The sequence below is a fragment of the Theropithecus gelada genome, chromosome 6, assembly GCF_003255815.1.
Source record: "Theropithecus gelada isolate Dixy chromosome 6, Tgel_1.0, whole genome shotgun sequence".
NCBI classification, from domain to species: Eukaryota; Metazoa; Chordata; class Mammalia; order Primates; family Cercopithecidae; genus Theropithecus; species Theropithecus gelada.
Genome location: NC_037673.1, coordinates 167,083,766 through 167,109,032, shown reverse-complemented (window position 1 = coordinate 167,109,032; position 25,267 = coordinate 167,083,766). Strand labels below are relative to the sequence as shown.

Below are 25,267 nucleotides of genomic sequence, written 5' to 3'. Positions count from 1 at the left end.
GGAATAGCATCAACATCAACAAAAAGGACATCCATACAGAAACCCCATCGGTAGGTCACCAACATCAAAGACCAAAGGTAGATAAAACCACAAAGATGGGGCGAAACCAGAGCAGAAAAGCTGAAAATTCCAAAAAACAGAGTGCTGCTTCTCCTCCTTGCAGCTCCTCACAAGCAAGGGAACAAAAGTGGACGGAGACTGAGTTTGACATGTTGACAGAAGTAGGTTTCAGAAGGTCAGTAATAACCAACTTCTCGAGCTAAAGGAGCATGTTCTAAACCAATGCAAGGAAGCTATGAACCTTGATAAAACATTCCATGCTCATGAATAGGAAGAATCAATATTGTGAAAATGGCCATAACACTCAAGGTAATTTATAGATTCAATGCTATCCCCATCAAGCTACCACTGACTTTCTTCACAAAATTGGAAAAAACTACTTTAAAGTTCATATGGAACCAAAAAAGAGCCTGCATAGCCAAGACAATCCTAAGCAAAAAGAACAAAGCTGAAGGCATCATGCTACCTGACTTCAAACTATACTACAAGGCTACAGTAACCAAAACAGCATGGTACTGGTACCAAAACAGAGATATAGACCAATGGAACAGAACAGAGGCCTCAGAAATAACACTACACATCTACAACCACCTGATCTTTGACAAACCTGACAAAAACAAGCAATGAGGAAAGGATTCCCTATTTAAAAAATGGTGCTGGGAAAACTGGCTAGTCATACATAGAAAGCTAAAACTGGATCCCTCCTTACACCTTATACAAAAATTAACTCAAGATGCATTAAAGACTTAATTGTAAGACCTAAAACAATAAAAACCCTAGAAGAAAACCTAGGCAATACCACTCAGGACATAGGCATGGGCAAAGACTTCATGATTAAAATACCAAAAGTAATGGCAACAAAAGCCAAAATAGACAAATGGGATCTAATTAAACTAAAGAGCTTCGGCACAGCAAAATAAACTATCATCAGAGTGAACGGGCAACCTACAGAATGGGAGAAAATCTTTGCAATCTACCCATCTGACAAAGGGCTAATATCCAGAATCTACAAAGAACCCAAACAAATTTACAAGAAAAAAACAAACAACCCCATCAAAAAGTGGGCAAAGGATATGAACAGACACTTCTCAAAAGAAGACATTTATGCAGCCAACAGACATATGAAAAAATGCTCATCATCACTGGTCATCAAAGAAATGCAAATCAAAACCACAATGAGATAACATCTCATGCCAGTTAGAATGGTGATCATTAAAAAGTCAGGAAACAACAGATGCTGGAGAGGATGTGGAGAAATAGGATCACTTTTACACTGCTGGTGGGAGTGTAAATTACTTCAACCATTGTGGAAGACAGTGTGGCAAGACATTGTGCACATGTACCCTAGAACTTAAAAGTGTAATAATAATAAAAAAAAGAAAATGAAAAGGTAAACAACAGAGAAAATATTTGCAAACACATAACAGAAAGACTTGTGAAGAAAATATACGGAGTGCTCAAATCTTAATATAAGAAAATATACAACCTAATTAAAAAATGGGAAAAGGGTTTGACTAGCACATTACCAATGAATACATACAGATGGTAAATAAGTGCATGAAAATATGCTCAATATTATTAGTCATTAAGGGAAAACCACAATAAGGTACCACTACACACCCATCAGAATAAGTACAATTTTTTCAAACTAACAATATCAACTGCTAGTGAGAACACAGAACAACTGAGTCTTTCATACATTGCGAGCAGGAATGCAAAATAGTACAGCCACTTTGGAAAATAGTTTGGCAGCTTCTTATGAAGTAAAATACATGCTTAACATGCATCCCAGGAATCCCACACCTAGGTATTTACCCAGGAGAAACAAAAACTTATGTTCGTACAAAATCTGTGCAGGAGTATTTACACAGTTTTATTTACAACTGCCAAAAACATAAACAACTCAAATGTCCAGCAACAGGTGAATTGGTAAACAAACTGATATATCCACAAAATGGAATACTGCTCAGCAATGAAAGGAAAGCACTAACACAACACAGAGGAATCTCAAATGCATTATGCTAAGTGGAAAAAAATCAGACTAAAAAGCTGCATACTGTATAATTTCATTTATAAAACATTCTGGAAAAGGCAAAAAAAAAAAAAAAAAAATCACAGGGACACAAAACAGATCAGTAACTGCCAGAGATGAGGGTGAGGAGAGGGGCTGACTGAAAAGGGAGCCAAAATAACTTTCTGGGTTGATGGAACTATTCTATATCTTGATTGTGATGGTAGTTATACAACTGTGTGCACTTGTCAGAAATCATACAACTGTACACTAAAAAGGGTGAATTTTAAATTTATACCTTTATCTTAAAAAATTCCAAGTATCTAAAGGAAATACAACAAAAACATTTAGTTTTTGAATACCTCACAACTATGGCAACAGATTCCAACCGAGAAGTGATAAAGGCCTTCGTGATTTCTGGTGCATAAGTGTCTAATAGATGGGGTTCAGTTGATTTCACAAAAGGAACAGATGCTACCATCCTTTGCCACAGAGTTAATAAATAATGAACACTGTTAGGAGCAAATTCCCAATGCTACAAAGAAATAAAGCAGAAGTTATTTAAAATATTACATCTTCCTACAACAAGAATTACAGAACAAAGTTACTAAACATACATTTTTAAATTAACTTTTATTCTTATCATATAACTAATGAACACTTAATATAGTAAATTTGTAAATGCAAAACAGTATAAAGAAACCAACAACTCTATTATTTTACCACCTGGAGTAACATTAAAATATGACTCTACTTCCCTCTAATCATTCCATAAATATTTTTCAGAGTTGATATCATGTGAAAAATATGGTTTCATAACCTCTCCCTTAAACTTATAAAAAAAACTTTTCTATAGTATAATCTGCAAAAATTTTATTTCTTCACATAGATTTTATTATAGTTTCTCAAGCCATTCTTCAATTATTAGATATTTAAGTAGCTTCTCAATTTTTATTATATACATTGCAATGAACTTTTTTACCTAAAACTCTGCAATTAACATTTCCAGCAAAGTAATCAAATTCATAGATACTTTTAAAATACCCCCACCAACCCTTACCAGGAAGTTTTTTAAAACTGGCTACAGTTTAATATAATTACATATTTTTACCTACCTGTAGGCTAGTAATGGTAAAATTAGCAATCAATCTAATAACTTCAGGATATTCCTTCACCATAACTAATTCTCCCAGCTGATAATTTGTCTTTAAGCGAGCCAAAAATCGACAAAATTCATGATAATTACCTGGATCAGACAAACCCTAAATTATGAGACAAAAAGAAAGCCTTAAAAACAAGCCAACCTACTGACAATAAAATCAGTAAAACTTCAAAGCATCTTAAGTCTCCCAATTCTCATGGGTACTTACTTAAAATACTCTGTGTCAACTGGATAGTTAATAATGTAAAAAAACAGAGGAATTTCTGCTAGGTTTAGTTTTGTCATCAATGATTAATAATAAAGAATCCAAAGTAGAGGTCTTGGAAGAAGATCTGCATCACAATGACTAAATTATAATTTTTGAGAAGCTATTATAGTACACAAAAGCGTGTGTGTGTGTGTGTGTGTGTGTGTGTGTACTGTGGTTTAAACAGAAGTCAACAAAGGACCTGGAAAATATTTACGATTAAAAGTAAACTCTAGGAAAGAACAATACTCACCAGACTTAAATGGTGTATACTAGCACACAAATAACAGAAATTTTCTGAATTAAACTAATATTTATTGAGTATCTACAGGCACTGTACCCTCAAGCAACTCTGTGTCTCTCCACGTCTCTAGTCATTCAAACAAATTACTGCAATGTTAGGAACAACACTGAACAAATAACTAAAGTTGAGGAGGATAGATTTAAAAAAAAGAACAAAAAAGGTCCTGCCCAGTTGTCTGTAAGCTACTTGAAAAGAGTTTTAGTATGCACTGCAGCTGGCATGAAACAGAATTCATATCTTTGTAAAACTGAAAGTCTCTAAGCAATTTCATTCATACGAGCTCCATGAAATATACAGAAAATAGAATCTAATTATTAAGGACAAATAACCAAAAAAATTTTGTAATCATGGATCTTTAAAACATGTCTGTGATTCTAAAACAACCTAATATTCATACCAACTTTTATAGCCATGAAACATCAACATAAGGATGTTGGAAAATCATTTAAGATAAATTATCAGGTATTAGCATATTATCTTCCACCTATCGGTTGATGATAGTGAGTTAAATTAAAAACTTTAAAGTATATTGGTAAAATCCTCTTTATCAGCTAAACAGAAAATTTCACAACTATCCCAACATTGAAAAGATAAAATAAATGCATAACCCATAAAGTACTTCTGAGATATGCAAAAACAACTGCTTTTTGTAGAACATTCTTATTGAACAAAGATATTACATATCACCCCCCAAAATTAATAACCAAGAGAATTAGATAAACCTCCTTAAATCATTTAATCTTTAAAAATCTGTATTTTACAGATATTTTAAACCAAAAACAAAATAAAAAGTAAAACAAAATATTTTATCTAAGCATCCAAAATCATTCAATAGCAGCTTTGCAATTCTCTGAAATGAATATTGGCAATGAAGCTCTAAAGTTAATGCAGAAAAGATTATAAAATCTACAAACTCTTACTTGTCCACAAGAGGGCAAGAAAACATTATTTCATAATTTAAGGCCACTTGCTCCAATATTAACATCCACATTTATATTATGTCTTCTAGTTCAGAAGGTGGACATACTGAATTAATCACTTCAGTAGTTTAAGAAGTGCAAACAAAGAAATGTAATAGAATAGTAAAAGACAGAAGCATTGTAAGATATATAATCTCTAGTCATATTTGCCTAAAAGAAAAAAACAGGAGAAACACAGAAGTCAGCCATGAAAACAACCATTTTTAAAAACTACCCATCTCTACTACAAATGAGATCTAAGAGCTGAGCATGGTGGCTCATGCCTGTAATCCCAGCACTTTGGGAGGCCAAGGCAGGTGGATCACTAGAGGTCAGGAGTTCGAGACCAGCCTGGCCAACATGTTGAAACTCTGTCTCTAATAAAAATACAACAATTAGCAGGGGTGGTGGTGCACGCCTGTAATCCCAGCTACTCAAGAGGCTGAGGCAGGAGAATCGCTCGAATCCAGGAGGCAGAGGTTGCAGTGAGCCAAGATCGCGCCACTGCATTCCAGCCTGGGCAACAGAGCAAGACTTCATCTCAAAAAAAAAAAAAAAAGAGCTCTAAGGAAGATAAATATGATACTAAATATTTTCTTCCAGAATCATAATAAATTCATGATGAGTTTATTATGTGCCTTTAGCTGAAAAACTGTATCTGTATATGCTAAGTATTAAATTACTTCATAAATACCTGAGGGTTTTCAAGTATCCTTTTTACTCCCTTAATTAAATTACCAAGGTACTTGGCACGTTCAGGACTGTTAAATAAGGACCTTCTCGTCGAAGCAAACTGAACTAAACATGAAAGTGCCTAAAAAATACCAAAAAAATTTCATTTCAATTTTCAAAGTAACTGTGGCCACATGTAAGGAATACTAGTGTTTGCATTTAAAATGAATTTAATCTTAATGCATTATAGAATATAATGCATTATAATGCAATATAAAAAGCATTATAGAACATAAAAATAATAAAAGCTAAATATCATCAACCACTTCCACCACCCACAATCCTTCTACCCCATCATTAAAATTCCTATTTGTATGTGTTTCCCTCCAATGTTCTTTCATTAACAAAATCTGCCAGTTCAAGGCCTGGACATGCTATACATTTAATAGGCTCTCAATTGCTTATGATGCCCAGTTCCATTTTCTAATGAATCAGGTTTTCTACCAAAAACATGGTTTTGTGGTATAGGCATGTTTGGAAAACAGTGCACATTATGTACTGTGGTATCCAGTGGGAGGGGGTGGGGGAACCTGTAATTTAATCCAGCATATTCCAAATTTAGTTGGTCAAGGAATATTTTACACCATCCATTAGCATCTTAAAAAACAGTCTGAAAATGGTGCTGGAAAAGGTAGGTACTTTATGGGAAGAAAAGAGACAAAAATCAAATGATGCCGTTTTTAGATGTGCTCCAGTTTGCCACAGCCCCTACCGTTAGAACCTAAAACCCAAATTAAAAACAAAAACAAAAAACTCCTTAGAAAACTCAGAAGTACAAGCACTGGAACCACTGGTGTATTAAAAACACCTGGGGCTTGGGGGCAAAAAAGACCTGTGTTTGAATCTCAATGCCAATATCTTCTTTGTTGCCCTGGGGGAAGTCACTTAGTCAATCTGGGTCTGTTTTCTGTTTTTCTGGGTCTACATAGTGGGGATTTTATTATTTATCTTTCAGGGCCACTTTGAGGATTAAGTGAGATGAGTATCACACAATAAATAGGACATGTCCAATAAATGTTCGTTACTATCTCTCAAAGCAGATGTTTTCTACTTTATTTTTTAAGCACTGGTACCTTTTTTGTTTTATCCCAAAACATAATTACATGAAACCATGGTTTTTAAACAACTAAAAGCAAGACTGTTGTGACTGAAAGACAGAAGGCTGTGGCCCCAACTGGAAACATGAGGTACCCTAAGAAACCCAGTTTAAAAAGCACTACCTTAAACTCGAGATTCAAGAGAAGACATGTTTTTTTTTTAAAGGACATTTCTGTGAATGCTTTCCTCCCTTTTAGGCAACAAGATACCTAAACATATATATCACTGATATATACTTTAGATCTGGAATATGTTTTTTCAGAAAATGGCAATATAAGAACTCCCCAGCTTTACTTCTGCAAGTTTAAACATTAAACTTACAATTTTTTAATAACCTTGACATATTTGCTTTAGGCTCCGCAAAGATGGAGCTCAGAGTCTCAAAGTTCTATGTAACTACGGAGTATCAAGAACTTTTTAAGCATACAATAGAATTTACACTGATTCAAAAAACAAATAAATAGCTGGCTTGATGCACACAATTCAAGTGAGTAGATTCCCTTCCTTTCTTATTCAGAGATCTGAAGGGTGCAGCCTTCTGTCAAACCTAAGACATGGACCAGGCAAGGTTGAGGAAGAGTTAAAGAGTAGTAGAAGGGAAAGTTCTTGTGTGGTGGTCAGCTGCTGGACTTAGGCCCTATGGGAACTGAGTAGGAAAAAATATATATTTAGAGATTGGGAGGTTGTCCTGGCGCTGGGCAAGAGCTAAATTAACAGTTACTGGTTCTAGGCTCACCCATGAAATAAATTTATGTAATGTTGACACAACAAAAATATGACAAATAGTTTAAGCAGTATACATCCCAGAAAATATAAGAACTTATTGTGAAATGTAAACTCAATTGAATATATACACAGAATTTTTGAAGTAAATATATACCACTCCTTATTTAAATTAGATAAAAATCACAGGTATTTTTTAATGAAGTAATGAATGACTTTTACTTACTAACTGAGACAGTAGTGGTGGAAGTGAATGATACAAATTGAAGAAAAGATCCAGTGTTTCTGGTTCCAGGAAAACTGGGGAAAAAAAATATTCTCTAACACCATTACTTTCAATTCAGAGATCTTAACAAAGTAAGACAATATCACACAAACTGAGAAATCCAAGCCCTCTGCATGTGGCCATTCCTTCCAGTTAGGCCTATTTTTAATTCCTAGCTATTTTCCTTTGAAAGCTGAAATAATACAGAGAGAAATTAACTAGTGAGGCTCTTCCTCATTTCTATGTAGCACTACAGTTTGAACTGGAAGAATCTTCTATTTTCATTTGTAATAAAGTAATATAAACATTGAGAATTCAAACAGTATCAAAAAGTAAACAGTACTAAAAAGCTTATAATAAAAAAAAAAAAACTGTACCCTATTCCATTCCAACTGCTTTTCAACTCTTTTGCTATAGTTACATTCACAATAGCCTATATTATTTCTTCATTTGATTGTTTTACTTTAGATATTTCTTCATTTGATTGTTTTACTTTAGACATCAACTGTAACGCTTTGGCTGTCTAATCACTAATGCCACATCCCTACCACTCTCTCCACAATCAATCCTCTCAAAAACCCATCCACTATCATCACAATTTGTGATTAAATCAATTCTATATGTTTACATGTATTATGACTATGTAAATAATATTAACGGCTGAGCTGTAATTACATCACATTTCTAATACTCACTGGACTTAATCATGGCATCTTTTCTGTGCTTAGTTGTGTATCTGTCACTAATTCTCTCCAAATGCTCTGACGGATTGGCACAATGTTCTTCATGACATGTTCCACAACATCAATAGCATCAAATAACCCATCATTTGCATTCACCCACCCCTACCTCCCAGAGCCTTCAACGTGAACTGGTTGTTCCTTAACTTTATTGTACAACTGTAGCCTTTTTATGTCTTTCACTGTCATCTTGTGTTCAAGTGCCCATTTCCCAAATTCCATTATCTTCCACTTTCTTTGTACATCAAGTAGCTTCCTGAGAGCAAGTACATAAGGGATAAATTTTGGAAGGAGTTGAATATCTGAAAATGTCTTTATTCTATCTTAGATTTGATAAGTTTGGTCTAGTTTGGAAACAATTTTCCCTCAGAAGCCTGAAGATACTACTCTGTTGTCTTCTAGCTTTCAGTGCTGCTGTTGAGAAGTCTAATACCTTCTTGACCCCAATCCTTTGTAGGAGGAGACTTAGACTTACTTTTTTCTTTCTGGTAAGTTTTAGAATTTTTTCTTTATCCTTACTATTCTAAAATGTCATGATTATAAAACTTAGTGAATATCTTTTTTCATTCATTATGCTGGGAACTTGGTGGGATCTTTCCGTTCAAAAAATGCACACGCTTCAGCGCTGAGAACATTTTGGGTTACTGTCTGTTGGCAAATTTCCTTCTTTCTCCATCCTCTCTTTCTAGAACTCCTAACCACCACACCTCCTTAATTTCATCTTCTAGTTTTCTTATGTTTTTCCTATCAAACATCTCCTTGCTTTTTTGTTCTACATTCTAGATTGTGTTAACTTTGTCTTACAACTTTTCTACTGGATGTTTTATTTTGGCAACTGTCCTGTAAATTTGGAACATTCTCTGAACAATATCCTGTCCTTGTTTCAGGGATGCATTATCTTATCATCTCTCTGGGCATATTCATTATATCTTTCTGAAGTTTATTTCTACTTTTCACCTTGTCTCTGTTGCTACTAACTACCCTCCATTTTAAAATTAAACTTTTTGAGATAACTGTAGATTCATATGCAGTTGCAAAAAATAATACAGAAAGACACCGTGAACTCCTACCCATTTTCCTACAATGGTAATTTCTTGCAAAGCTACAGTATAATATCTCAACCAGGAAACTCACATTGATACAATCCACAATCTTATTCAGATTTCCCAGTTTTACATCTACTTGTGTGTGTGTAGATCTGTGTGTTTAGTCGGTGAAATTTTTTATTACATGTATTGGTTCATGTTTCCATCATCATAGTCAAGATACAGAAAACAAAGTCCCCTTTTGTTGTTGTAGTCTCTGATCTCCATATTAGAAGTTTTTCACAAAATTAATACTGTTCCTCTATTATATCTGATATCCATGATTATGAGGCCTCTCCAATTTTATTTCTTGAGAAAAAAAAAACTCTGGTCTTGGAAAGTAAAGTAGAACAGGTAGAGAAAAGGGAGGAAAAGGCAGTCACCTAGCTGCACAGGTGGTAGAGAAGATCCTGGAGAATTTAACTGTTCTGAGTATAGACTTTTTATCAAACCCCATCAGCCCCGTTTCCCAATTCTGAGTTCAGAGGTACCTTAGGTGCCACCATTTTTCTGGAACGTGGGAGAACAAATCAGCTTCCTTTTTCTTGGTATCCCTTTCTATAAGCAAGTTGCAACTCTGCTCTTCTAGGTCACTTAATCTAATTCATTCTCTTTATAACACTGAAAAAAATGTTGACATCTCTTGACAACTCTTCATACTAAACTTTTTTCTTTCTCATGACGACTCTTCATATTAAACTTTTTTCTTACTTGATCTCCAAGTTGTTGAAATCTGCACTGTGCAAAGATCATTTGCAGAATCATCTATTGAACTGCCAATGAAGTCAAAGTAAAGGCAGTTAAGGACCAGTTTCAAGATCTTCATTACCAGATTTTGCTAACATTGATCCTGAAGGTTTAAAGGTTTGGCCGACACCTGAAAATGATCATAAACAGAGTGGAATCCTGTCCATTTAGCTCTAGTGCGGTCCTTGTTTTTCTTTTTTCCAAAATCAAAATATGGAGGTTACTATAATACAAATTAGAGAAAACATTTCAATATTAGCCATCAGCAGCTACTTCAGGTTACAAATTCATTTGAGCTCTTTTTTTAATTCCTAGCAAAAAGATAACCATACACAGGGAAACTATATTGCTTAATACTGTGCCTTTATGTTGATGACCCTTCACACCAAACTTTTTTCTTACTTGTTCTCCAAGTTGTTGGAATCTGCACGGTGCAAAGATCATCTGCAGATTCATCTGCTGAACTGCCAATGAAGTCAAAGTTAAGGCAGTTAAGGACCAGTTTCAAGACCTGCATTACCAGATTTTGCTGACATTGATCCTGAAGATTTAAAGGTTTGGCCAACACCTGAAAAAAGTATAAAATCAAAACACTGTGAAATACATCAATAAATTTACACTTCATGAATTAAAATAATTTTTCAATGTCAAATGAAAACTAGTAAAAGAGTTTACAAAGTTATACTTTTCCATATATGAGGAAGTAATGTTACTTTCTTCAAGAAAAACTGGGTTAACTTCATGCATAAAACAATCACATTCAGCTAACAAAGGCAATCAGAACTCTGAATGTTGGAGGAAACTCACAAAGCTTCTGGAAAACAATCCTATTTCCAAAATAATGCCCATTCTCATACAAACCGAAAACAATTATACCTTTTAGAGATATATTGTGAAATATTTATAGAGGAAATTATATGAAATTTGGGATTCTGCTTGAAAAATAAAGAAGTGGGTAGGTAGAAATAGAGGGCAAACAAGATTGGCCATGAGTTGCTACTGTTTAACTGGCTGATAGCTTAACTGGTTATTCTATCTACTTTTGTGTATGTTAAAATTTTCTATGCTAAAAGGAAAATTTTAAGATAATAGAAGATCCTTGGGTCTGACATAGTGTGGCAGTTGTCATGTTACTATACCAAAGAATTGAAATAATTGGAAACTAGTGCTTATTGGAGCATACTTGCAGAAATGCTACATTATACCAATTATCAGGCTTGAACAGCATGATGGAGTCCCTATATCACACAAGAGAAGACAGAATCATTATGAATCATGCTATCACTAATATTCAATAGGGCACTAAGTAGCAAATGGGGAAATACTATTTCCCAAAGAAGTTGTTAAAGTCAATGATCTTGGCTAAACTATGAATAAATTTTGATAGTTGATGAATCAGGAAAATATTGTCATTTCATTTTTCATCTGTATCCTTGCAAAATATAAGCAAGCAGATAAAGAAACTAATACTCAATTCGCTTCCGTAATTAAAGAATCTACACTGGGAAGGCAATGAAACTGCTACCTAAAGATAAGTTATTAGATTCCCTTTAGGTTTCACCTTCTCATATGCCCAGTGAGTAAAAGTGAATTTTTTGGAACTGCTTACAGATTTATGCAAATTTACTATACTTAAGTCTGTCCACAATAATTCTTTAGAAGGCAGAATTGGGGGGAAAATCCAACTGAAATTATTTTGAAACTCTTAAAATTTCCCAAATATTCTAACTAGGAAGTTGAATTTGAATTATTAAATAACTTACCTCTTTTAAAAGAGAGCATGCTAGCACTAAAATGTCTTTGAGAGAAGTATCACGAAATGAGGTAGCTATTTTCCTGTGTTTTGCTGAAGGTCTAGAATAATCAACCTAAAAAGATAAAGACGAAATTAGTTTAACCAGACCTATGAAAAAGCAAAGCAAAATTTATTAAAAAAAAAAAAAAAAAAAAAAGGAAATAAACTTGAGTAGAACCCAAGTTTCTAGACTGTTTTAATTTAATGTTCTTCCTACAACCCAATTCTAAAAACCAAAGTGAATCACACTTTCAGAGGCAGTATACAGATTACAAAATAAAAATAGATACTAAGACTATTAACTCCTGAACCATGTACCATATTTTACACCATGCAGTAACAACTTCCCTGTTCCTCACATTCCACCTGTAAAATGAGAAATCTCCAAGACAATCTCCAAATTCTAACTTTGTCTATGAATAAGCAAACTGAATTAGCCACAGAAAAATTCTTCCAGTTGAAAGTGATATTCCTATATATACCATATATGTCATTGGTTCATATATCTTTGATACTATGAAAACAAGGCAGAAATTATAAATAATCAGAAATCTGATTTATTATATAAGGAATAGTATATTCCCTCTGAATACTTTATTAGCTAATGACAAATAATTTTTAAGACTAAACTAAGACTAGCTATTAGGCCTCTAACCTAAAATGTAGTATATTCAAAATTATACTATTAATACCATTAATATTTCCATTTATCAATAGGAAACAGGCAAAGCTGAAGTCTGACACTCATACTAAAATTAACACTATGGTCTACAGTTGCTATAGCATTACTATTTATTTTTATTGCTATGTGGAAGAAGAAAACAAACCATTTTCTTTGCTAGTGTTTATAGATCGGAAAGAAGCAACGGGCTCAAAACTGATTGTGTGATACCTCCTAAGCTCCAACATATAATTTAGATTATACTCAATTGCCATATTTCCTTATAAAACATGAAACATAACAGAAGGCCAAATGATTACACAAAGTAGTTATGGAACCTATACCCAATGTGTAAGATTTAAATTAGCATTTTCAGTGTTCCTAATTTTTTTTTTCAACTTTCATTTTAGCTTGTGGGGGTACATGTGTAGGTTTGCTGCCTGGGTACACTGCATGTTGCTGAGGTTTGGGGTATGAATGATCCTGTCACCCAAAAGTTAGTTTTTCAACCTTTACTCCTTTCTATCTCTCCCCTGTCTAGTAGTCCCCAGTTTCTACCGTTGCCATCTTTATGTCCACGAGTATCTAGTGTTTAGCTCCCACTGATAAGTGAGAACATGTGGTATTTGGTTTCCTGCTCCTGCATTAATTTGCTTAGGATAAAGGCCTCCAGCTGCATCCATGTTGCTGCAAAGGACATGATTTCATTATTTGTTATGGCTGCATAACATTCTATGGTATACGTGTATTTTCTTTGTCCAATCCACCGTCTGTGGGTACTAAGGTTGATTCCATGTCTTTGCTGTTCTGGATAGTACTGCAATGAACATGTAAGTGCATGTTTCTTTTTGACAGATTTGGGTTTTGGGGGATATATACTCAGTAATAGGATTGCTGGGTTGAATAGTAGTTCTATTTTAAGTTCTTTGAGAAATCTCCAAACTACTTTCCACAGTGGCTGAACTAATTTACATTCCCACCAACATAAGAGTTTCCTTTTCTCCACAGCCTTGCTAGCATCTGTGGCTTTCTGACTATTTAATAATGGCCATTCTGACTGGTGTGAGATGGTATTTCATTGTGGTTTTGATTTGCATTTCTATGATGATTAGTAACGTGGAACATTTCTTCATGTTTTTTGGCCACTTGCCTTCTTTTGAGAAGTGTCTGTTCACGTTTTCTGCCTATTTTTAATGCCTCTCTTGATTAATTTAAATCAAGTCTCAAAGTCTGTCTCTCCTACAACACTTTCCCCAATATATAAAAATATTTTTCCTTAATACAAATTAAAAGCAAAGAGCATTATAATTGCAATTTATAAAGTATTCTTCACATATTATTTCGCTTATTCTTTCAAACTAATCTGTGAGACACATTTTATCTTTTTAAAACACGAGTTTTGAAATAAAGGATGATTTTAAAAGATGAGAAATTCAAGTTTACAGGCACACTATCTTAGACTAACTTCTCACTCTTATCACATCCATAATATGGAAAGAAACTTAGGTGTACTGAGCACTTTCTACACACTAAGTCCTGTGCAAGTTAATATAATCTTAGTAAGATCCATGTAAGTAGTTGTCATTCTCACTTTACAGGTAAATATGTAAGTTTTAAAGAAGCTAAGAAGTTTGTAAAAGGTAAAAATAGAGCAAAAATACCACTCCACGTCTTATCCCAGAGTTATATTAAAGGACTGCATGCTTATTTCACTTGGGTTACTCATTTAGATATCCAATCTTTTGAGAAGGATTGCACATCCATTTTCTATTGCATATATATGCCTCTACCTCGGAGGCACGGGATGTTTTACTTCTTAATGACTAGGTAGCGAATATACTCCAGGAACAGAAACTCTAGCTTCTAAAACGGCAGGATATCTTATATAATCCTCCTAACTTTTAGGAAAACTCAAGCATAGATCCTATTCTTAAAAGACACATCCTGTTATGGATACTACATGAATTTATCTGGCTCATATCTGATAACCAGAATATTTAATTATCCTCATGCATTATAGATCTCCCTACTTCCTGGTTCAGAAATGCTTAATAAATGCTAGCTGAAATTGTAAATGTCATAAAATTAGGCTGGCTGAAATGTCTCCACAGAAGCCATATATATTTTTCACCATATAAAGCCAAAATCACACTTCAGACCTTAAAGCTTTTCTTAAAAGGTGCCTGGTTCAACGCAAGAAAAGCTTGGACTATCTTGTGCCAGAAGGTAAGAAAGAACCCAAAGAATGGTGAGGAAATGTCAATGGACACAAAGATCAGCTTGAAAAAGGTCCTATTGGTCAAATCTTGGAAAATCTGGGCAACAAAACAAATGATGTTAGCAATGAATTATAACCTATTAAATAAAATGAAACAAGGAATCCATACTAATACAAATTAACAAATCAGTAAGTTGAAAGTCTGATAAGGAACAAAATATTTTCAGAGACTTCAGTACCTTTTCATAAAATATGTATTAATTACAACAGGGAAAAGAATAAGTCTACAATGGGGGAGCCCAGAGGACTTCATCTTAATTAAGAGATCAAAGTGAACATCATCAGTAATGTGACAAATCATCACGTGCTTCCTGATAGGAGGCAATGAGATGGCCACAGTATCATTTCTGTGACATTCCTGACAAATTCACATAAGCCGAATCTAATAATGTGGAAACAGACAATCCCAAATTGAGGGACGTTTTACAAAACAACTGGCCTATAATCTTCATAAATGTCAAGGCCATGAAAGTGAAAAAGATTGAGAAATTCTTCTCCAGTTTGAAGGAGACTAATAAAACAGAAGAACTAAATGTGATACACAATCCTAAACTGGTTCTTTTGCTAGAAAGAGTGTTTTGAGGATAACCGGTGAAACTTGAATGGGGTATGAGGATTAGATAGTGGGAATAATTCCAGTGTTCATTTTCTGATTTTAACATTGTATTGTGGTTATGTAGAAGAATGTCCTTGTGTGTAGGAAATACACTAAATTCCCTGGTGGTGGAGAACCATGTCAGCAACTTAGTGTCAAATAGTTGAGAAAAAACTTCTCTGGACTATACTTACAACTTTTCTGCAAGTTTGCTAGTTTAAAAAAAGAAGCTAACCTATTGCTCTCTAAACTACACATTTACCAGAACTTCACATTAACTAGTCTTATTTCAGTGATACTCTAAACACAGCAAACTCTCATTTTCAGAGCAGACTATTTTCCTATTATGCTGAGAAGCAGGAAATGAATCAAACTGCTAGTTTCAAAATTAGCAAAAAGTTGTAAAATGAAGATGACAACTACATGAGATTATCATACTATTCACTTTTATGAAAATATTTAAATGTAGTTTTTTTGGAAGGAAGCTACAGTTCTTCAGACATATTTAGAGTTCAATAAGATTATCCCTGTCATAACATCCCTGCCAACACAGTATTATTAATAGATACCTATGTACACACAAACACACAGCACATACTCTGGGGTGGAGGAGTCAGGAAGGTGACAGCCATGATAAGTTAAGAGATCACTTTAAATTTTAGAAATCCATCCTATAAATCTAAAAATATTTTCTAATTTCTGATTGAACACAAGTAGAAAATGGTTCTTTTGTATTTTTTTATGCACATGGCTATATTGTTACTCCAAAGGGAGCTGGCAAGTGATCCTGGGTATGCAAACTCTTCTACATATATACATCTATATGTGTACATGGACATGCATGCACACACGCAAACACGTACCACTGAAGATGACAGTTTTTAAACACTACTTTCCTCTTTATTATAAAATTATTCCACACAGAACACAACTTCTGCTTTCATTCTGTTTAGAACCATGTTATGTGCAAACGAACAGGTGATAACATGTTCAGATCATAAAAGCACTGTTGGGGAGAAGTACAGCTTCTGAAAACTCCCCCTGTACAGGGTAAAAATCCAAGCTAGGAGCCATAAAGTGAAAAAAGGCCTGTTTTGTTTTTTAATATAAACATTTATTATTATAAAATCAACTGGTTTGGTAAGTAATTATTTAAAAAATGTAATACCAATACATGTTAAGTATACAAATTAGAATTCTTTTGAACAAACAAGTTCTTATCTAAAGAAGAAACAAAACCTCCTTAATAGTTGGAATAAAATCTATCCCTGAATAGTTAGTGGATATTACACAGAAATATTTATATTATATTCCTCTACTCCCAGTACCTATTTTTACAGAATCAGGAGAATTTAAATAGAATATCAAAATATAAATGATAAATAAATATCTGTACAATATTTTTATCGAAGACACGACTATCAGTGCATAAATGCCTAAATAAGAGGTTACAAATATGACATAATACGGAAGAACTCCATTCTCTCAATTTTAGAAAGGGGGACTTTTCTGAGGACAAATGTCTGAAGTTCAGGTACTACGATTTCACTAATTTCACACATTGGTATTATCAACAAATTGTGATTAAACAGAAATCACTCTTTTAGACAAAAATATTTCCTAACATTAAAAACAAACTGGACTTTCTGAATCTCAAAGAAATGCTGAAACAGAAAGGTGAGAAAAAAACAATGTGAAATTAAGAAAGCATTTTGGAGGGTTTCTTTTTTACACGGCTATGCTTAGGCTCGGTAAATCTTGTACAGGTTATGTTTTTTGTGGCGTCCACTCATACAGTTGTGGCCACTCCCATATGAGTGCTGATAAAAATAACACAGCTTCTGTGAAACAGTTTTCTTCCATCCCTTCAACTTGTAGACAGCGATGAAGGTGAGCTTTTTTCTTGCAGAGCCTCATGAATCTCTCTTTCAGTTCCATGAATGTCGGCTTCACACGTGTGTTATTTGCTAAAGCTAATAATGAATAAAAATGGCCCATAGGAGGGACAGGCTGGTCTTCTAGCCTTCTTGATTCCAGAAGACAAATTGTAGAGATGATTTTAATCTTTCAATATTTCTGCGAAGATGTAAAATCTGTACATTTCCTCTAACCATGAGCACGCAGGTGAGGTAAAGACTATGTTTGGGGTCTGCCTGAAGCAGCTGGTGATCTTTACTAAAGGCGTCTGAAAACATCTGATCCAATCTTTTAGTAGGAATGCTAACATCCACCAGCATACATAGAGGTGTTAGGCTTGATACAACATAATGAAGCTAAGGAAAAGGAACCAAATTCATGCTGATTTCATTACAGTCCTTATTAAGGGACCCTTCAAATCTTGCAGAGCTTGTTAGGTTGAGCAAATTTGCCACAATGTTGTTGACTGCAACAAAGGGCTTATTATGCCGCTCTTTAAAGCCACAGCACTTGAAGTGCATCTACAGTTGTACCCAACTTTCCAGAATTCACTACGAGGTCAATTTTGCTAATGATGTCAAATAAAGACTGTCAATGGGCAACACACAGTCTGCACGCTCATTAAGTTCCTTCATCGCCAAGATGCCCTTATGAGGTAAAGTTATGACATCCTCCTCACCGGAAGGATAAATGGAGGTCATAAATCTACAAACTTCTAGGAATTCATCTTCAAGCATCTTTAAAAGAAATGTGCCAAGTGGCACCTGGAACAGTAGCAAAATAGAAGCGTTCACTCCCCTGGAGAAGGGGCTGAAGCCAGGGAGAAAAGTGGTCTAGAGCAGAGGATTCCACCTCCACGGAGCTCAGCAAGCTAAGATGAACTGGCTTGAAATTCTTGCTGCCAGCACAGCAGTCTGAAATCAACCTGGGATGCTCCAGCTTGGTGGGGGTGAGGGGCATCCACTATTACTGAGGCTTGAGTAGGCGGTTTTGCCCTCACAGTATAAACAAAGCCACTAGGAAGTTCAAAATGGGCAGAGCCCACCGCAGTAGCCAGACTGCTTCTGCAGATTCCTCCTCTCTGGGCAGGGCATTTCTGAAAGAAAGGCAGCAGCCCCAGTCAGGGGCTTACACATAAAACTCCCATCTCCCTGGAACAGAGCACCTGGGGGAAGGGGCAGCTGTGGGTACAGCTTCAGCAGAGGTAAATATTCCCCTTGCCAGCTCTGAAGAGAGCAGGGGCTCTCCCAAGCTCTGCTAAGGGACAGACCCCCATGCCTCCCGACTGGTAGACATCTCCCAGCAGGGATCAACAGACACCTCACACAGGAGAGCACCGGCTGGCATCTGGCGAGGGCCCCTCTGGAACAAAGCTTCCACAGGAAGAAACAGACAGCAATCTTTGCTGTTCTGCAGCCTCCACTGGTGACAGCCTCCGCTGGTGATACCCAGGCAAACAGTGTCTGGAGTGGACCTCCAGCAAACTCCAGCAGACCTGCAGCAGAGGGGCCTGACTGTTAGATGGAAAACTAACAAACAGAAAGCAATAGCATCAGCATCAACGAAAAGGATGTCCACACAAAAACCCCATCTGAAGGTCACCAACGTCAAAGACCAAAAGTAAATTAATCCACGAAGATGAGGAAAAACCAGTGCAAAAAGGCTGAAAATTCCAAACACTGGAACACCTGTTCTCCTCCAAAGGATCGCAACTCCTCGCCAGCAAGGGAACAAAACAGGACGGAGAATGAGTTTGACGAATTGACAGAAGGAGGCTTCAGAAGATGGGTAATAACAAACTCCTCTGAGCTAAAGGAGCATGTTCTAACCCAATGCAAGGAAGCTAAGAACCTTGAAATAAGGTTAGAGGAATTGCTAACTGGAATAACCAGTTTAGAGAAGAACATAAATGACCTGATGGAGCTGAAAAACACAGCACAAAAATTTTGTGAAGCATACACAAGTATCAATAGCCGAATTGATCAAGCGGAAAAAAGGAGATCAGAGATTGAAGAACAACTTAATGAAATAAAGTGTGAAGACAAGATTAGAGAAAAATGAAAAGGAATCAAAAAATCCTCCAAGAAATATGGGACTATGTGAAAAGACCAAACCTACGTTTGACTGGTGTACCTGAAAGTGACAGGGAGAATGTAACCAAGTTGGAGAACACTCTTCAGGGTATTACCCAGGAGAACTTCCCCAAACTAGCAAGACAGGCCAACGTTCAAATTGAGGAAATACGGAGAACACCACAAAGACACTCCTAGGGAAGTGCAACCCCAACACACATAACCGTGAGATTCACCAAGGTTGAAATGAAGGAAAAAATGTTAAGGGCAGACAGAGAGAAAGGTTGGGTTACCCACAAAGGGAAGCCCATCAGACTAACAGCAGATCTCTTGGCAGAAACCCTACAAGCCAGAAGAGAGTGGAGGCCAATATTCAACATTCTTAAAGAAAAGAATTTTCAACCCAGAATTTCATATCCAGCCAAACTAAGCTTCATAAGCAAAGGAGAAATAAAATCCTTTATAGAGTTTTGTCACCACCAGGCCTGCCTTAACAGAGCTCCTGAAGGAAGCACTAAATATGGAAGGGAAAAACTGGTACCAGCCACTGCAAAAACATACCAAATTGTAAAGACCATCAACACTATGAAGAAACTGCATCAACTAACAGGCAAAATAACCAGCTAGACTCATAATGACAGGATCAAACTCACATACAACAATACTAACCTTAAATGTAAATAGGCTAAATGCCCCAATTAAAAGACACAGACTGACAAATTGAAGAGTCAAGACCCATCAGTACACTGTATTCAGGAGACCCATCTCATGTGCCTTTGCACGTAGCCTACACACATAGGCTCAAAATAAAGGGGTGGAGGAAGATTAACAAAGCAAATGGAAAGCAAAAAAAAGCAGGGGTTGCAATCCTAGTCTCCGATAAAACAGAATTTAAACCAACAAAGATCAAAGGAGACAAAGAAAGGCATTACATAATGTTAAAGGGATCAACGAAACAAGAGTTAACTATCCTAAATATATATGCATCCAATACAGGAGCACCCAGATTCATAAAGCAAGTCCTTAGAGACCTACAAAGAGACTCAGACTCCCACATAATAGTGGGAGACGTTAACACCCCACTGTCAATATTAGAGAGATCAACAAGAAAGAAAATTAACAAGGATATTCAGGACTTGAACTCAGCTCTGGACCAAGTGGACCCAATAGACATCTACAGAACTCTGCACCTCAAATTAACAGAATATACATTCTTCTCACTGCCACATCGTACTTATTCTAAAATTGACCACATAATTGGAAGTAAAGCAATCCTCAGCAAATGCAAAGAACCAAAATCATAACAGTCTCTCAGACCACAGTGTAATCAAATTAAAACTCAGGATTAAGAAACTTACTCAAAACTGCACAACTACATGGAAACTGAACAACCTGCTCCTGAATGACTACTGGGGTAAATAACAAAACTAAGGCAGAAATAAATAAGTTATTTAAATCCAATGAGAACAAAGACACAATGTATCAGAATCTCTGGGACACAGCCAAAGCAGTGTTTAGAAGGAAATTTATAGCACTAAATGCCCACAACCAGAAAGCTGGAAAGACATCAAATGGACACCCTAACATCACAATTAAAAGATGTAGAAAAAAATTCAAAAGCTAGCAGAAGACAAGAAATAACTAAGATCAGAGCAGAACTGAAGGAGACAGAGACACAAAAAACCCTTCAAAAAATCAATGAATCCAGGAGCTGGTTCTTTGAAAAGATTAACAGAATAGATAGACCACTAGTCAGACTAACAAAAAATAAAAAAGAGAGAGAGAGAAAAATCAGACACAATAAAAAACGATAAAGGGGAGATCACCACTGATCCCACAGAAACACAAACTACCATCAGAGAATACTATAAACACCTCTACGCAAATAAACTAGAAAATCTAGAAGAAATGGATAATTTCCTGGACACATAGACTTCCCAAGGCTACATCAGGAAGAAGTTGAATCCCTGAATAGACCAATAACAGGCTCTGAAATTGAGGCAATAATTAATAGCTTACCAACCAAAAAAAGCCTGGGACCAGACAAATTCACAACCTAATTCTACCAGAGTTACAAAGAGGAGCTGGTACCATTCCTTCTGAAACTATTTCAATCAATAGAAAAAGAAGGACTCCTCCCTAATTCATTTTATGAGGCCAGCATCATCCTGATACCAAATCCTGGCAGAGACACAACAAAAAAAGAAAATTTCAGGCCACTAAACCTGATGAACATCAACTCAAAAATCCTCAATAAAATACTGGCAAGCCAAATTCAGCAGCACATCAAAGAGCTTATCTACCACAATCAAGTGGGCTTTATCTCTGGGATGCAAAGCTGGTTCAACATACGCAAATCAATAAACATAATCCATCACATAAACAGAACCAATGACAAAAACCACATGATTTTCTCAATAGAGGCAGAAAAGGCCTTCAATAAAATTCAACAACACTTCATGCTAAACACTCTCAATATACTAGGTATTGATGGAACATATCTCAAAATAATAAGAGCTATTTATGACAGACCCATAGCCAATATCATACAGAATGGGTAAAAGCTGGAAGCATTCCCTTTGAAAACCGGCACAAGACAAGGATTCCCTCTCTCACCACTCCTATTGAACGTAGTATTGGAAGTTCTGGCCAGGGCAATCAGGTAAGAGAAAGAAAGAAAGGATATTCAAATAGGAAGATAGGAAGTCAAATTGTCTGTTTGCAGATGACATGATTGTATATTTATAAAACCCCATTGTCTCAGCCCCAAAACTCCTTAAGCTGATAAGCAACTTCAGCAAAATCTCAGGATACAAAATCAATGTGCAAAAATCACAAGCGCTCCCATACACCAATAACAGAGAGCCAAATCATGAGTGAACTCCCATTCACAACTGATACAAAGAGAATGAAATACCTAAGAATCCAACTTACAAGGGATGTGAAGGACCTCTTCAAGGAGAACTACAAACCACTGCTCAGGTAAATAAGAGAGGATACAAACAAATGCAAAAACAGTCCATGCTCATGGATAGGAAGAATCAATATTGTGAAAATGGCCATACTGCCCAAAGTAATTTATAGATTCAATGCTATCCCCATCAAGCTACCACTGACTTTCTTCAAAGAATTAGATAAAGCCATTTTAAATTTCATATGGAACCAAAAAAGAGCCCATATAGCCAAGACAATCCTAAGCAAAAAGAACAAAGCTGGAGAGGCATCACATTACCTGACTTCAAACTATACTACAAGGCTACAGTAACCAAAACAGCATGGTACTGGTACCAAAACAGATATGTAAACTAATGGAACAGAACAGAGGCCTCAGAAATAATGCCCCACATCTGCAACCATCTGATTTTTGACAAACCTGACAAAAACAAGAAATGATTCCCTATTTAATAAATGGTATTGGGAAAACTGGCTAGCCATATACAGAAAACTGAAACTGGGCCCCTACCTGACACCTTACACAAAAATTAAATCAAGATGGATTAAAGACTTAAACATAAGACCTAATGCCATAAAAACCCTAACCTAGGCAATACTCTTAAGGACATAGGCCTGGGCAAACACTTCATGACTAAAACACCAAAAGCAATGACAACAAAAGCCAAAATTGACAAATGGGATCTAATTAAACTAAAGCGCTTCTGCACAGCAAAAGACACTATCATCAGAGTGAACAGGCAACCTACAGAATGGGAGAAAATGTTTACAATCTATCCATTTGACAAAGGGCTAATATCCAGAATCTACAAGGAACTTAAACAAATTTACAACAACAAAAAAAAAACATCAAAAAATGGGCAAAGGATATGAACAGACATTTCTCAAAAGAAGACATTTATGTGGCCAACAACCATATGAAAAAAAGCTCATCAACGGTCATTAGAGAAATGCAAATCAAAACTACAATGAGATACCATCAAAGGAGACAAAGAAGGGCATTACATAATGTTAAAGGGATCAATGCAACAAGAAGAGCTAACTATCCTAAATATATATGCACCCAATACAGGAGCACCCAGATTCATAAAGCAAGATCTCATCTCACGCCAGCTAGATTTGCGATCATTAAAAAGTCATGAAACAATAGATGCTGGAGAGGATATGGAGAAATAGGAACACTTTTACATTGTTGATGGGAGTGTAAATTAGTTCAACCATTGTGGAAGACAGTGTGGCAATTCCTCAAGGATCTAGAACCAGAAACACCATTTGACCCAGTAATCCCATTACTGGGTATACACCCAAAGGATTATAAATCATTCTACTATAAAGACACATGCACACGTATGTTTATTACAGCACTATTCACAATAGCAAAGATTTGGAACCAAGCCAAATGTCCATCAATGATAGATTGGATAAAGAAAATGTGGCACATATACACCATGGAATACTATGCAGCCATAAAAAAGGATGAGTTCATATCCTTTGCAGCAACATGGATGAAGCTGGAAACCATCATTCTCAGCAAACTAACACAGGAACAGAAAACCGAACACCGCATGTTCTCGCTCATAAGTGAGAGTTGAACAATGAGAACATATGGACACAGGGAGGGAAACATCACACATTGGGGCCTATTGGGGGTTAGGGGACTAGGGGAAGGATAGCATTAGGAGAAATAACTAATGTAGATGGCTGGTTGATGGGTGCAGCAAACCACCGTGGCACGTGTATACCTATGCAACAAACCTGCACATTCTGCACATGTATCCCAGAACTTAAAGTACAATAATAAAGAAAATATGGTTGTACATACACACAAATGCAATGGAATATTTTAAAAAATAATAAAAAAGAAGAAGAAATGTGCCAAGTCCAGATCCTGATTCTCCTCCCACGGAATGTATTACAAAGAAACACTGCAAGCAATCACAGTGCTCTGCCAACTTTCTGAGTTTCTCTAAAATCTGGTCTTGAAAAAGACTGCCAAAAACTTTGTGATCCACAGCCCAATTATTTCCTGAGCCAGAAATATCAGTGATGAGTTGTTTGGTATCAAATACATCTCTCACTGGTCCCTGAAGAATTTCACTCACTATCCCTTCTTCCATGCCAATCAAGATGGCTGGTATCCACAGTTCTAAAGAAGCTGCTTATTGCCTCATAATAAATTCCTTTCTGGCTGACCGCAGCATGCTCCCTTAGCACCAGGTCCCAGAAGCAGCAGCTGATCTGGTTTTCGCATTGGCCAACCAATATGACCACCAACTGGGTTATGCTGGTGCACAGCCAGCTGGGGGCGCTTGTGAGCCACACCGGCCTCTGCATTCTGCCTGCAACCCAAAAGGCCTGTATTGTTCATTGTTGTTGTTGCTGTTGCTGTTGCTGTTTGAGACTGAGTCTTGCTCTGTCACCCAGGGTGGAGTGCAGTGGCACGATCTCAGCTCACTGCAACCTCCGCCTCCCGGGTTCAAGCAATTCTCCTGTCTCAGCCTCCCCAGTAGCTGAGATTACAGGCGCCCATCACCATGCCTGGCTAGTTTTTGTATTTTTAGTAGAGATGGAGTTTCTCCATGTTGGCCAGGCTGGTCTCGAACTCCTCACCTCAGGTGATCCACCTGCCTCAGCCTCCCAAAGTGCTGGGATTATAGGCATCAGCCACCACGCCCAGCCAAAAAAAGGCCTGTTTTTTTTATGAGTACTGCTGCATATACACTGTTGAGAACCAATTCCTCAAACCACCTCTATTTTATTTGTAAGTGAATAAAGGTTTGTTTCTCTTTTGCATATATTTCTTATGGTTGGCGTATATGAGGTAAAAGGACAATTCTCCAAGTGCCCATGGAGCAAGAACCATG

The 25,267-nt window shown here is 36.2% G+C and overlaps 1 protein-coding gene and 1 pseudogene across 2 annotated transcripts in view; both read right to left on the bottom strand.

Moving 5' to 3' along the window:
- RANBP17 (RAN binding protein 17) overlaps positions 1 to 25,267 on the bottom strand; it is a 431,372-nt gene that overhangs the window by 367,214 nt on the left and 38,891 nt on the right. For both annotated transcript variants that reach the window (XM_025387625.1, XM_025387626.1), the window contains exons 6-11: positions 11,897 to 12,001; positions 10,536 to 10,701; positions 7,523 to 7,596; positions 5,438 to 5,557; positions 3,187 to 3,333; positions 2,434 to 2,606 (exon numbers count right to left, since the gene is read on the bottom strand). In XM_025387625.1, coding sequence (XP_025243410.1) covers positions 2,434 to 2,606; positions 3,187 to 3,333; positions 5,438 to 5,557; positions 7,523 to 7,596; positions 10,536 to 10,701; positions 11,897 to 12,001 — 785 coding nt within the window. The remainder of the gene's footprint in view (positions 1 to 2,433; positions 2,607 to 3,186; positions 3,334 to 5,437; positions 5,558 to 7,522; positions 7,597 to 10,535; positions 10,702 to 11,896; positions 12,002 to 25,267) is intronic.
- Positions 17,191 to 24,743, bottom strand: LOC112625987 (annotated as a pseudogene).